Source organism: Gopherus flavomarginatus, chromosome 14 (genome assembly GCF_025201925.1).
Source record: "Gopherus flavomarginatus isolate rGopFla2 chromosome 14, rGopFla2.mat.asm, whole genome shotgun sequence".
NCBI classification, from domain to species: Eukaryota; Metazoa; Chordata; order Testudines; family Testudinidae; genus Gopherus; species Gopherus flavomarginatus.
This window is the reverse complement of record NC_066630.1, coordinates 19332575-19345362: the sequence shown is the minus strand read 5'-3', so window position 1 is coordinate 19345362 and position 12788 is coordinate 19332575. Positions and strand designations below refer to the sequence as shown.

At 39.1% G+C, this 12788-nt stretch overlaps 1 protein-coding gene across 10 annotated transcripts in view; it reads left to right on the top strand.

Annotated features, from left to right (window-relative positions):
- The window catches only part of KCTD15 (potassium channel tetramerization domain containing 15), a 315267-nt gene extending 303220 nt beyond the window's left edge, over window positions 1–12047 (top strand). For all 10 annotated transcript variants that reach the window (XM_050922857.1, XM_050922855.1, XM_050922852.1 and 7 more), the window contains 2 exons: window positions 1739–2044; window positions 8197–12047. In XM_050922857.1, the coding sequence (XP_050778814.1) occupies window positions 1739–2044; window positions 8197–8352 (462 nt within the window). In that variant the 3' untranslated portion in view covers window positions 8353–12047. The remainder of the gene's footprint in view (window positions 1–1738; window positions 2045–8196) is intronic.
- Window positions 12048–12788: the final 741 nt, after the last annotated feature.

Here is a 12788-nt window from a genome sequence, read left to right as displayed (position 1 = left end):
AAAACAAACTCACCCCCACAATTCATTTAACCAGTGCATGCTCCCTAACCCCAGCAAGCTTCTGCCAGAAGCCAGGGATTGGAGATACACTAGCACAGTTAGGAGATTACAAGGGTAACTGTTAAGTTGCCTATCCATATATCTATAGACCTCCATCAAAGGCAGCTGAGTTGCAGTCCCAAATTTGGCCCTAACAGTCAAATCTTTTATAGACATTGCTAAACTCTGCTTCAATGATACCTTGGGGCAGCGGATCGGACAGGTGGATTACATGCTGTTACAAAGTAGCACCTTGTGTTCCTTGTACATTCATTGGCTTTTGATTCTACCATTAGTTCCTTTTCTCCTGTGTTATGGATCCATAGAAGGCACCAAATGGCTTTCACTGTACTAATTTTTGTTGTATATCCCTTTATTTTGTCTCCTCAAACTCTTCTCTTTTCTAGCCCAATAGTTTCATTCTCATGAGTATTCATACCCCTTCCATGCTTCTAGACAGAGCGTTTTCTGGTGGTCAGAGCAAAGGACTCGAGGGTTCTGTTTCCATATGTTTGCTGACTGTAGGCTGAAGAAGCATTTGTTTTCTGACTCGTAGAATATCCATTTGAAAACAGGTATAATACTTACATAGGGCTGTTCTAAGGGTTAGTTAATGATGATTCTTCACATGCAAGGTGCTAAAGTCCAAGGGTTATTATTATTTTTGTCACCTTCTCTCAATCGTTTCTGTTTTTCCCTTTCCAAACTGAATGTAGTCTTTGAGATGAGGATGCACAAGCCCCACCGCTTGCTGTCTCCCAGCACTGTCTTATGCTCTAGGTAGGGATTCTGGCTGGCATATGACACTGTGCTGGCACCCACTGCTTGCCCAAGGATTGGGGGCTGTCAGCACCCTTTCCCTCAGCACACGCTAGTGCCCTTAGTCTGGGATGGAGAAAGCCGCCAGAAATGTTTGCTGAAAAGAAGTTAGTGAGCATGTGCCAAAATCACCTCTCTCAATTCACTGAGCTGTTTTAATTACCCAAGGGAACAAATCACATGATGGACAAATGGCCGGTAAAAAGTATTTGTTTAAAAGATGGCTAAGAGTACACATGAGCTTGCAGCCATGCATGTGCTCATTGCGTTATTGGAACTTACCAGGTCCCAAACTACGTTTTAAACATATTTTTCTATTTTTAAGAAAATGGCTGCTGGGCCATTTCCTTCTTGTGCTGCAGATTTAGCCTGCAGGGAGTTTTCACAGCTGAGTTTAAAACCACTAAACCTGGGAGTTTAAAATGAAAACCTGGCAGGCTTCTCTCTCCATGGTAGCACTTGTATGAGCTGCAACAACGAAGTTAAATATGTATCATTTCAGAGTTATGGAAAGAGTAAAGAATAAAGCTTTGTCTCTCTCCTCTGACATCAGCAGGCCCTGCTTATTGCAACCAGTTATTTGGATTGCTTAATCCAAAAGAAAAGCCTTTTGACATTGAGCTTGTGAGATAATAAACATGAAAGACTGATTCAGAGCAATGGGAAGTTCACAGTCTGTTCAAGACGATTTAAAACTCTAATATCGTGTGGCTTCCTTTGTAGGTGTTACATAGTAGAAGAGTAAGACAGTTTGGATACCTGTTGACTTTGTGCTGTTGCTGACAATACATAAGCCTAAGTAGGTCACAGGAGAACAATATTCATTTTACAAAGAGAACCATAAGCATTTCTTCTCTTTCCTCTTTTTTCCTTTTTATAGGACTTTAATCTTTTATATGAAGAAGCAAAGTATTACCAGCTGCAGCCAATGATTAAGGAACTTGAGCGATGGAAACAAGAAAAAGAACAAAGGAAACATTTCCAGCCTTGTGATTGCCTGGTCGTAAGAGTGACTCCAGATCTTGGGGAAAGGATTGCACTGAGTGGGGAGAAAGCTTTAATAGAAGAGATCTTCCCTGAGACTGGGGATGTCATGTGCAACTCTGTAAATGCAGGTTGGAACCAAGACCCAACCCATGTTATTAGGTTTCCTTTGAATGGATACTGCCGGTTGAATTCAGTGCAGGTAATGGCCTTTTAAGCAATGCTATCTCATGTTGTAACTTTTTTTATTTCATGTTCAGTTATATGCAGATTATTCGCTTCTGCTCAATTACCTATTTTTTGCCTGGTGAGATCACAGCCTTTCAGGTTTTCCTAAGTCTAAGCAGAAAAATAGATTTAGATTTTGTGTATGTTAGTGCCATGCTGGTCTCATAATAGTGTTATACTGATAAATGCTAATTTTTTCATCAATGTATAGCCCACAGCATTTTTTCCCTCCAAAGTGCCCCTGGGAAGAAAAAGAGAGTTCCAAAAACTACAAAAAAACAATCTCCATGCCATTTTCTAGAAAATGCAACAATGTGTAAATGCATAATTTATGTCTCGCTCATAATTAAATGATGGTGCCTGCGGGATGGACTTAAAAAAATTGATCTCTGCACTTTTTTTTTTTTTCAAAAGGATGTTCTATAAAAATTGCCCAGAGTATTTTAAACAAAATGTACTTAATTTTCTACTCAGAGTTTTGACATTAGGATTAAAATTAAACATATGAAACAAAAAATGATAACTGGACTGATAGGTGGATGGAAGTGGGAATAAATATCTGGCTGGTCTTTAGGCAGTTGTCTTGGGGACTATAACTGGTCCCTCATAGGGAATGACACATACAACTGTGGGCAAAGCTGCAGAAGTTTGTAGTAGTCCTTGTGCCGAGTGGAAAGAACAGTGCTGATTATGCTGTTAACACAGACATTCATTAGTCGAGGCAAAATAAAGTTCTCTTATTTTGGATGTATATCTTTAAAATATTTTGCAAGGAGAATGTCTGTTTTCGCTGATTTTTATTATGAGAAATGAAGCCTCCAACCTCGGGGTGACCAGTTCCAAGGTTAACAACATCAATAGCTGTTCCGTTAGCTGGAATGTGGGAAAGACTTTGAGGTCTGGGGCCATTTCCTAGTGGACACTCATTCACAAAGCAACTGGTACACTAAGCAATCTAATCAGAAAGGCCAGGGAGCAATGGGCAGCCAGACTTTACAGAGCTCTGTCTAGCCTCCTAGAGGTGGTCCATTCATGTGAGAGGAGAGGCATATCAGCGGGGCAGCGAGAAAGCTTGCGCTGCCACCATTGTACCTGTTCCGTGACTAAGCAGAGGGTCAGTCTCCCAGGCTGTCAATCTAGAACATTTTCTGAGCACTAAATATGCTGAAAACATTCCGACAAATAATATATGCAGATTTGCTTTAATAATCTGTATTTTACATTAATAAGTTTCCTGTTTAATTAAAGTTACTCTAATAACATTCCTTGGTGTGTTCTGCAAAACAGATCTTTTGGCAAATTTTGGTTTCACACTAAACACTCCCAAACATTTCATTCAGCTCAGCTGATGAACTCAATGCCCTTGGCTAGTTTTGCACAGGTCCACATCCATTTTCTGTTTAAGTGAGGTTTAAACTCGGTTGGGTCACATTTTGACCCAAGGCCACCCAGAGGATTCAGAGGGCCCGGGGCAAAGCAATTTCAGGGGGGCCCCTTCCATAAAAAAATGTTGCAATATTAAAGAATACTATATTCTCGTGGGGGCTCCTGTGCAATTGCCCCACTTGGCCCCCCCCCCCGGGCGGCCCTGTTTTGACCAAACTAAATGGAGTCCCTGGAGGTGGGTCAAAGGCAGGGCCATTTGCTGGTGACATGGCATTTTAACAAGCTTTCTGCACCACTGAAGAAGGGGGCGTCTGCAGTCTAGATAGGTTGCGTGAGTCAGTATAAAGGTGTCGGTGCAGCTGTTTTAGTGCAGATTGTGTATGTGCCATGGTTAGGTGCATTAAAGAAATTGAAAAGAAATGAAACAACGAAGGGTCATGCTAGTCAATGACAAATCCAACAAAGCACTGTAAACACAAACACTCAGGTGAGGTCCCAAGGCATTTGTGTTGGTAGGTGAGTTGTGGAGAGTAGAGTAGTGTCACACAGAAAAGCAAAAAGTAACTTGCTCATACTTCATGTTCTTTAATGGGGCGCTTGTTTTCAGCATTAGTTCTCTCCAGTACCCTGCATTCCTGGTTGACGTACAGCATTTATTATTGCAACATTTATAAATTCTTTGAAACTTACACAAATTCTTTCATGAAACATCATGAAGGACTCATATGAAACTGTACATGTAAAACAGTGTCAACATGTTAGCGGATTATGGCCAAAAAAAATAACAGCCCTCAATTTAAAATTCCCATTTATATCTGCATTTAGAGTATAAAGTTTTCCTATAATTTATTTTTTTAATCTTCTGACAATAGGACTTAGTGAAATATATTAATATACTTTAGAGAAAATGCTGTGAAAATTGTGTATGTTGAACATTTCAATACTTTATAATTAAGACCATATATTTGTTAATATCACTCTGCAAAATTTAAATGAAATGCATTAAGGTATCATATTTCTGTTTGGAGACCTTGCCAACAAAATAACAGCTCATGTCTCTGTGTGTTTAGAGTGCCTGGCAGAGAGACTATATTAAATCCTAACATAATTGCACTATTTCATATTGATTATGGGAAATCGCAGCTGAGATTCATTTACTCTTTGGCATATTGTCTTTGGAGGCTTAAAGGAAAGTAGCTCAGATTTTATTCTATAGATACATTCATATATTTGCCATCTTACTTTTTAAAGCAGTATAACATATTCTTAGGGCCAAGTTTGCAAAATATGGCTTCCACTTATCCATGTGCAAGAGCACACTCGGCCTCCTGCGCGTACTAGGAACTGCACACACAGATATTGTAGACATGTAGTGGAGGTGGCATTCTGTAAATTTTGCTCATAGCATTCAGTATAATCTAATGCAAGATGCAGTTAAAATAGTACAATATTTAAACATTGCAGCATTGTTACAGGATTTGACCCATTTTGCTTCTTGCTCAGAAAATTGATGATACCTGCATTTTTAACACAAGGTTACAGCCTGCAGCCTAGTCCTCCAAGCGCACAGGTAGCACTTTGTTCTGTGTGCAGTGTTTTAAAGATGTAATGTCTGTCTGGTTTGTGTGCTTTTTATATAGCTGGCTCAGTAAAGAGGAGCCGTATGCTAACATGCAGCTTGCCATACCTATGGACTAAGCCAACAACATCTCAGCACTAGTTTTGCATTATAAGCAAATGGATTTTTAAAAAAGTTTGTAGTAAAGCTATTGACATCCATGCCAACACTGAGCTTTGACCTATCGATCCGACTTCTCTCATTCCAGTTAAATGGAGATCTTATCTGTCATGCAGCACCTGCTGTAGGGGTAGACTGATTCTTGTCTCCACCTTGCCTAGGCTAAGTCTATTGAAAGATAAATCCCAGTCTATGGCTTTCCCTACAGCTCCTTGACACCTTGATCAGCGCTTCTGATCAAGTTCCTGGCATCTCCCTTCTGTCTTAGAAGGGGCAATGCTGACAAAATAGTACTATGCCCTGCATCCCATTCTTGCCCCTCATCTGCTTGTATCCCAGCTCCCACGTCTTTTCATTTTTGAAGAAGGGGGGAGGACTTTCATTTTTTAAATCAAACTTTTATCCCAAATTCTCCCTCTTTCCTTCATCATCTTGTCTGTTGTTTTCTTCTCAATTGCTGGGGTTGCTTTTCCTCCCTTCAGTTGTAATATTTTCTTACATACATAAACTCCGTAAAAATCAGGGCAAAAGTCAGTGAGATTTGGCAGATGTAACTTTATTAGAACACAAATCACTTTGTCCCAGGGTCAGACGGAGCTCCCAGGGCAAGTGGATTCAGAGCAGACTGCATGACTCAGGCAAACAGGCGCTAGAATGAGCGTTTCCTTTTCCTTGCCAGTCTAGGCTATTGAGCACAAGGCTTTAGTTGCCTTCCAAACACTCAACTATTTGAACTGCTGGTGGCTAACATTAGAGGCCCCAGAGGAAGGCTCCCACAGATGAACCAGCATGGATCTACTACAGTGAGTTCAACCATTGGCTAGTCTGATGCAGTGTTCTGCCTCTGGAGAAAGCAAGCAAAAGAAGCAACATCCTCAAGAATGCCCATCGTCATTAGCATGGTTATGTGCGTGGGGGGCCAGGGCAGAAATCTGGCATGAGATTCATTGTTATTCCCCCTTAGCGATCACTTCGTGCCTTAAAGCATGAGATTTGATGGCATTTGTAGTATGCAGAACAAAAAAAAAAATCCATCTAGTGTTGTCATTCATTACGAGGCTTAAAAAGAAATGGTTTCTCTTCTGTAGTGTAGATCCTATACAAACACTGTATGGGTTTTCTCCCCACCCAGTAGTATAGACTAACGTTATGCTTATTGCGTTGTTGGGACAAAATATCTAGTCAACTGAACAATCTTTAAAATAAGGCAACAGCATGGCCCGACAGTCCTGCTGGTAAATTATTCAATAGATCGTGCCAGGACTTAGCTTCAACTAGCTAAATAATCAAGCTCAGTTTTTACTGTTGTGGACTCAAATGTCCTGGTTCTGTGACATGGTGATTTACATGATACCTCTATTATGAGAGAGATCTTTATGTACTCTAAGAATAGTACAATCTGCTCACCTTTGGTGACATTTATAGGTAGCAAAATAGGCAGGAACAGTGTTTCCTGTCTGTAAAGTAAGTATTGGGTCAGTTCATTTAAACAAACGAAAGACACTATCCTGACTTTTCAAAGGTATATGCTAACATTAGCATTTCCTCTGTGGATCATTTCTATGGCACCTTACTGCATAGTACTTGGCCTAAAGAATATTCGTAGTATAGCAGTGCAAAGGTTTGGCTGGAAAAGTTTTTGGATGCAGATTTCAAATATGGGTGTGCTGATTCCTTTTGCACTGTTATTCAGGAAATCTTATTTTGCACAGTGGGCTAAGTTATTCTTCCATTTACACCCGTGTTTCCCCACTGAACTCAAATGGGATGTTGCAGAGGACAGACTCTTGTTCTGCTCCTGCAATAGCAGTACATAGGCATTGTCTGGCCTATTTGGGAGACGCAGAGGAAACTGCCTTAAGTCCATTCTTCCCATACTGATATGGTCATTGCCGATGCCTAAACAACTGCTGCTAAAGTACACTCTAGGCCCGTATGAAAGAGAGTGTTCACTGCATGTTCCTATCACAAGTAGTATTAATCAGTCTCCAGCCCTTAGAGCTGCACTTCAGCAGGAAAAGAACAGTGAAGGCCCCCTATGGCACTGGAGTGTAGGCAATTAAAGTAATCGACAGGAGTGTGGCAGACGATTCTGTGCAATTTTACTGCCCCGACTCAGTTTTGACCCCACCTAGAGCGAGTGAGTGATGTTCTCTTTGATTGGTTTCAAACCCATGGAACTAGCGTCCAGGCATACCTGCTGCTGAAAAGCCTGTGTGCACACCTAATCTGTTGGAGAAATGGTTCATCAACAGTTCATCCATGTGCAAACATGACCCCTGTCATCCAGTCAACGGTGATCTGCAGCATTAAGTGCCAGTCATGCAAATTAAAGCTGCCTCTGGGCTGCTTTAACTCATGCATCCAAATTACCCCAAGTTTTCTTTAAAAGAAAAAAAATACGTGGAGAATACGATTAACCTGCTTGCGCCAATTTGTTTTCTTATCCACCTGTCTCTGGCCTCCCCATCCCATTCATGGTTTCTGAAAGCAGCACTAAATTCTAGGAAGAGGAGAAGGAGTCTGTGCGATTGATGCTAGAGAGCCTTGGGAGGTGGCAATCAAAAGATACCCATGATACTTACTTGAGCTCGGGAAGGGCTCAAAATCTTTGCAGCCCTTTTTCCTTGAGACTTTCCATATTAATAATGAATTATGGGCACTTGTTATTATGACTTAAACCGAGTGTTATTTCCTGTAAGAGAGAGCATCAATATCTCTGCAGTCCAGTATTTTACTATATAATGTACTGAACTGCTCTGCTGAGTGCTTATTTGTTTGATTAATTTTTGTTTTCAACCGAGGTTTGCTGTAAGCGAGACTTTAATCACAATGTAGTCATTTAAGAATAAGTTATAAAATTATAGCTGTATAATATTCATTCTATCAGATCTGGAATGACCAAATGCATCATTCAGATCCACTGCTCCAGCATGCTTTTATCACATTCCCTAATGCCTAAAATTGGCTAAAATTAATCTGCACTCTTTTTCACATTGCAGGTGCTAGAAAGATTGTTTCAGAAGGGATTTAATGTGGCAGCTTCGTGTGGTGGAGGGGTAGATTCCTCCCAGTTCAGTGAATATGTGCTGTGCCGTGAGGACAGAAGACCACAACCCACCCCAACAATCAGAATAAAGCAAGAACCCCTGGACTAGAACCAACCCGTCCTCCTTTGTAACCATAGAAGTGTTTAATAGTCCTTTATGTGAAACACTAAGGATTTGCAAAACAGTATTAGCAAACAAATTGTGACTTTATGTTGCCAATTAGTGATATTCGAAAACTACCTGTCACATAGCCAGCCATGAAACACGTTTGAAAAACAACCTGTTTGTTTTTCATGATGAACAACTGAGCATGCTCAGCGTACAAGGCTTTGTGGGAATGTACTTTCAACCGAACAGCTGTGATGTTGAAAAAGGCGAAGCTTCACAAAGTACTGACCCTTGATTGGGCTTCTGCAGAAAGACCAATTAAAGCAATTTGAATATGTCAGCTGGAGAAACGACAGTTCTTTTGACAGCATCCCTTCCCTCCTCAGTGATATTCTAAGGCAATGAAACAGGGTCCACCAAAAGGAAGGTGGTACCTTGAAAACTGCACTGAGTATCTTCCCTGTCTGAATGCCACACTTCTCTCATATCAGATTTATACCTGTACACCTCCATACATTGTTACGTTTCTGTGATTGTAACTCATTTGTGCAAGCAAATGGCTTATTTTTATAAAACATTTACAACTGAAATAACTCTGTATACAGAATACAAAATCAGAGAAGGACCAATTCATAGTCATCTGGTGCTTAAACTTTAAACACAACTGAGGACTAGTTGTGGCTAATATGTGCAAAAGTAGGGATTTTTTAATAAGGCCATCTGACATTAAAACAGCACAGCACAGGCCCCAAATGTGGAGTTATAGTTCTTTTGAGATGCCAATTTTCTCTCTCTCAGAGTTTCAACGTTTTACATCATCAGTGGAGTGGTGGTTCTGCCAAGCATTTGCCAAAGCATCTGCCATTTCCCTTTGTTATTCTTTTACTAAACATACCTAAAACCCATGTGCAGGAGCAGGTGTTAAATATTTCGGACACCCCTTACTCTCCATGGCCCGGGAATTTTTACAAAGGATGATAAAGCCCCATATTTCTCTGTCTGACAGGAGCAGGCCAGGTTTTGTTTATTTTTTTCTTCTATTAATTTTGAACTACTATTAAAATACTGATTTTCTAGCTGCCCTGTATCTGTATTTTTTGCTTTAAAGAAGCCATTTGTCTGTAGGAGGTTACTGTTCCTTTAACAAATACAGTATCAACTCTTCTGACTTACGCAGCTTCCTTAACTCAGGAGACAGCACTGTGTTTGCAGGTGCAAGTATATAAATAGCATTCTGCTAAATCCTGTTTACTGCTGTTTAGCATGATTGGGTCCTCAATAACTAATTCATGTGTTAATCACAATTTAGTTTCTCCCACAGTAATTTATAGAATACTGTTGTAGATGCTGAATTTTAATTAAACTGTTTTTAGATGCGTAAGTACAGCTATATAGAACAAGGTACTGAGTATTAAGTAGTCAGCATTATTTGATAATTCTGTTTCTCTAATGCCATCTGATTACTTGGGCAGAAATTAGGACCTGGAGTTTAACACAGCATTTTTCAGAAGTGCCTAGTGATTTAGGGTCCCCATGCTGGAGACTGTATGTGGCTCTGATTTTTAGAAAATGCCCTCTGAAAAATCAGGCTTCTTCAAATTGCCCCCGATTGGGCACCCAAAATCACAAGTTACTCATGAAAATCTTAGCCCACTGGCCTGCTGCCTTAGCAGAACAGTTGACAGTTATTTGACCAAATCTGTCTAAAGATTTTTAATGTTATTTTATTTCATGGTTTTATGCTTGTTTGACACACTAAATAAAATTGCTAGGTACTGCCATATTGGAAAAGATGGCACTACGTTACCTTTCTATGTAAGATATCTGTAGAATTGTATATTATACATTTAATATTGTAAAAAAATTTAACGTATAATTGTCATGTCTGTGTGTATACACATTTCTTATACAGAACTTCATGCCATAAAACATTTCTGTAAAGTAAAAGATCAAAACTGCAGCAAGTTGAATGAACACTCACTTTCTCTCCCACATTCTTCGAGAGGTAAGAAACTTGGGCTGTATTTCCACTGGCCTTTGATTGAGTTCAGCTTATTGTAGCCATCTCTTCAAAAACAGTGTTTGTTTATTAATTCTATAGATTTAATTCAAATTCTTCTTAAAGCATCAGTTTAGCTCCTAGCTTTTACCATGTATATTCCAGTTTCGTATTCATTTCCTGAGCAGAGAGAAATGGAGGCTGGACCCTTGTGTCTGTGCATACTGTTTCATTTATTAACATTCAGCTAGGAGAGGAAAGTTCTTCTGTAGTTACGGTACATTCAGGCTTCAGGAGTATGGGCCAATCCTGCAGTCCTTATTCAGGCAAAACTGCTGAAATCAACAGGAGTTTTTGCCTGTGTCCCGGGTTGTATCAGTAGGAACTGATATTAAGCACCTCTTACAAAGGGGTGAGGACTGTCAGCTCCAGTTGAAGTAAAATGGAAGTTGAAAGGCCCTGTGCTCCTCTCAAGATCAAGCCCATAGGCAGAATGCTTTAGATGTATGTAGAGAGCCATTAAGTATTTGTGGTTTTGTTTGTCTGTTTTCTTCTGTTTGGTGTTCACCATATTTTTATAGCTCAATAAAGCAGCTACAGTACCGACAGCAGTTTGGTAAGGTGGCATCATAAAAGATTCCAGGCTGCTCCAACTGAGTTAAATGTGAACTTGAGATGGAAAGTTTGAGCCATGACATCACAACATTAACTGCAAAACAGCACTGCAGCAAGCAAGACATATGGAAACAATCACTTCGTTAGGAGAAATATGCCCTTTTTTTTAAAAAAAGGAAAAGTTAAGCTAGGACATGTTCTTTTAGTTAGCGACTTCAGGACACTGATTTAATGTTTATTACAATTTCATTTGTATCTCTTTTACTTTTTTATATCCCCGTATTCTAAAGTAGCAATATCAGCAAAAACTGATGTGAATTTTTACTTCTGTCCTAAACCATAGTAATACAGCTTGATTAAGAACATTGCTCAGTGTCATGTAAAAGTTTTTAAAATATCATCACATCTCTAGTAAAACTGTGGTTTGCAGACAGCAAATGCTTTTAATTTGAAGGCCGAAAAGTAAACATACCTTGTTTTTTAATCTTAATTTCACTGAACAAAATTGGTTGGAATCTCTTTGCTGAGCACTGAAACTGTGGTTTTGAGAACTTCAGTCTTCTCTAGCACTTTTACATGTACTGTTCTGTGCCACTGTGCTCCCAAGTCTGAGAGAAAAGTGAAAGGAAAATGTTATGTTGTGCTTATTGGACAAGTCTTTAAGAAAGCAAATGTGTGCATTCGCTGACTGTATTTAATAGCATCAAGGTTTGTTGACAGTTTTATTAGATGTTTGACAAAGAATAAGGATCAGCACAACAGAACATTAGATACTCAGTTTTAGTATTTCTTTGTGGGTATTGTTAATATTTTAATGCAAAATGTTTTTGAACAGTGCTTAAAAACTACAGGACAATGTGAAACTGAAATTAATGTTTGATAAATTAATACTGTATGTTGCTCAAATGTGTTACTTTAGTAAATTGTTTTATTTCTTTACAAAATAAGTACAAATAAGGAATTATGTTTTCACACAAATTGGGGTATTTACCAGTATGTACAGAAATAATCAAAATAACATAATTCTAATAAACACAAGGTCTTTATAAACAATATGTACACATCATCAGTACATTTAAAACATAATTTTACACTTCTTGGCCTTAAATATGGTATGAATAATCTTTTGGCTAAATAGCAGCAGTATAAATTTTGTTCTGCTTTTAACAAACCTTAAAATATAATTAAAATTGTTTTTAAAACTATTGGACAGATAGTTCTATTTGTGCTTTCAGTATTGTTTCCCATCCAAAAAAAAATACTGCCTCAAAAAAGTGGCAAGCATAAAAGTAGTAAATTTTTAAAATATAAATAAGCAAATGCCTCCCTTCAATCGTTACTGAAAATACTGTTGTGGCTGAACTATAACTGGTGTCCACCTGCTTACTGAATACCATATCCAAAGCCTATTAAGAAGACTCCCATTGGCTTTGGTAACTTATGCTCCAATCCAGCAAAGCAGTTAAGCACGTGTGTGTACTTACACCTATTCACATGCTGAAAGTTTCACACATTTAAGTGATTTTCTGAATCGGGTCTGATCATGCAAGGCAAGGTCAACTCCCAGTGACTTCTGTGATGACACTGATGACCTTGCAGGATTAGACCCTGAGGACTTAATACTGCTCCCACTGACTCCAATGAAAGCAGGACTGGCCCCTCCATAACACAACTGGTTTTGACTATGACTTTAAAAATCGGTGTAGAATACTCTCAAATCTTTACTCTCTCGTTTTTAAAACCATGATTAGACCACACTCTTCACAGTAAAGTTGTTTTAAAATAAAAAACCAACTCAGATTCATGTTACTAACCAGCTGCT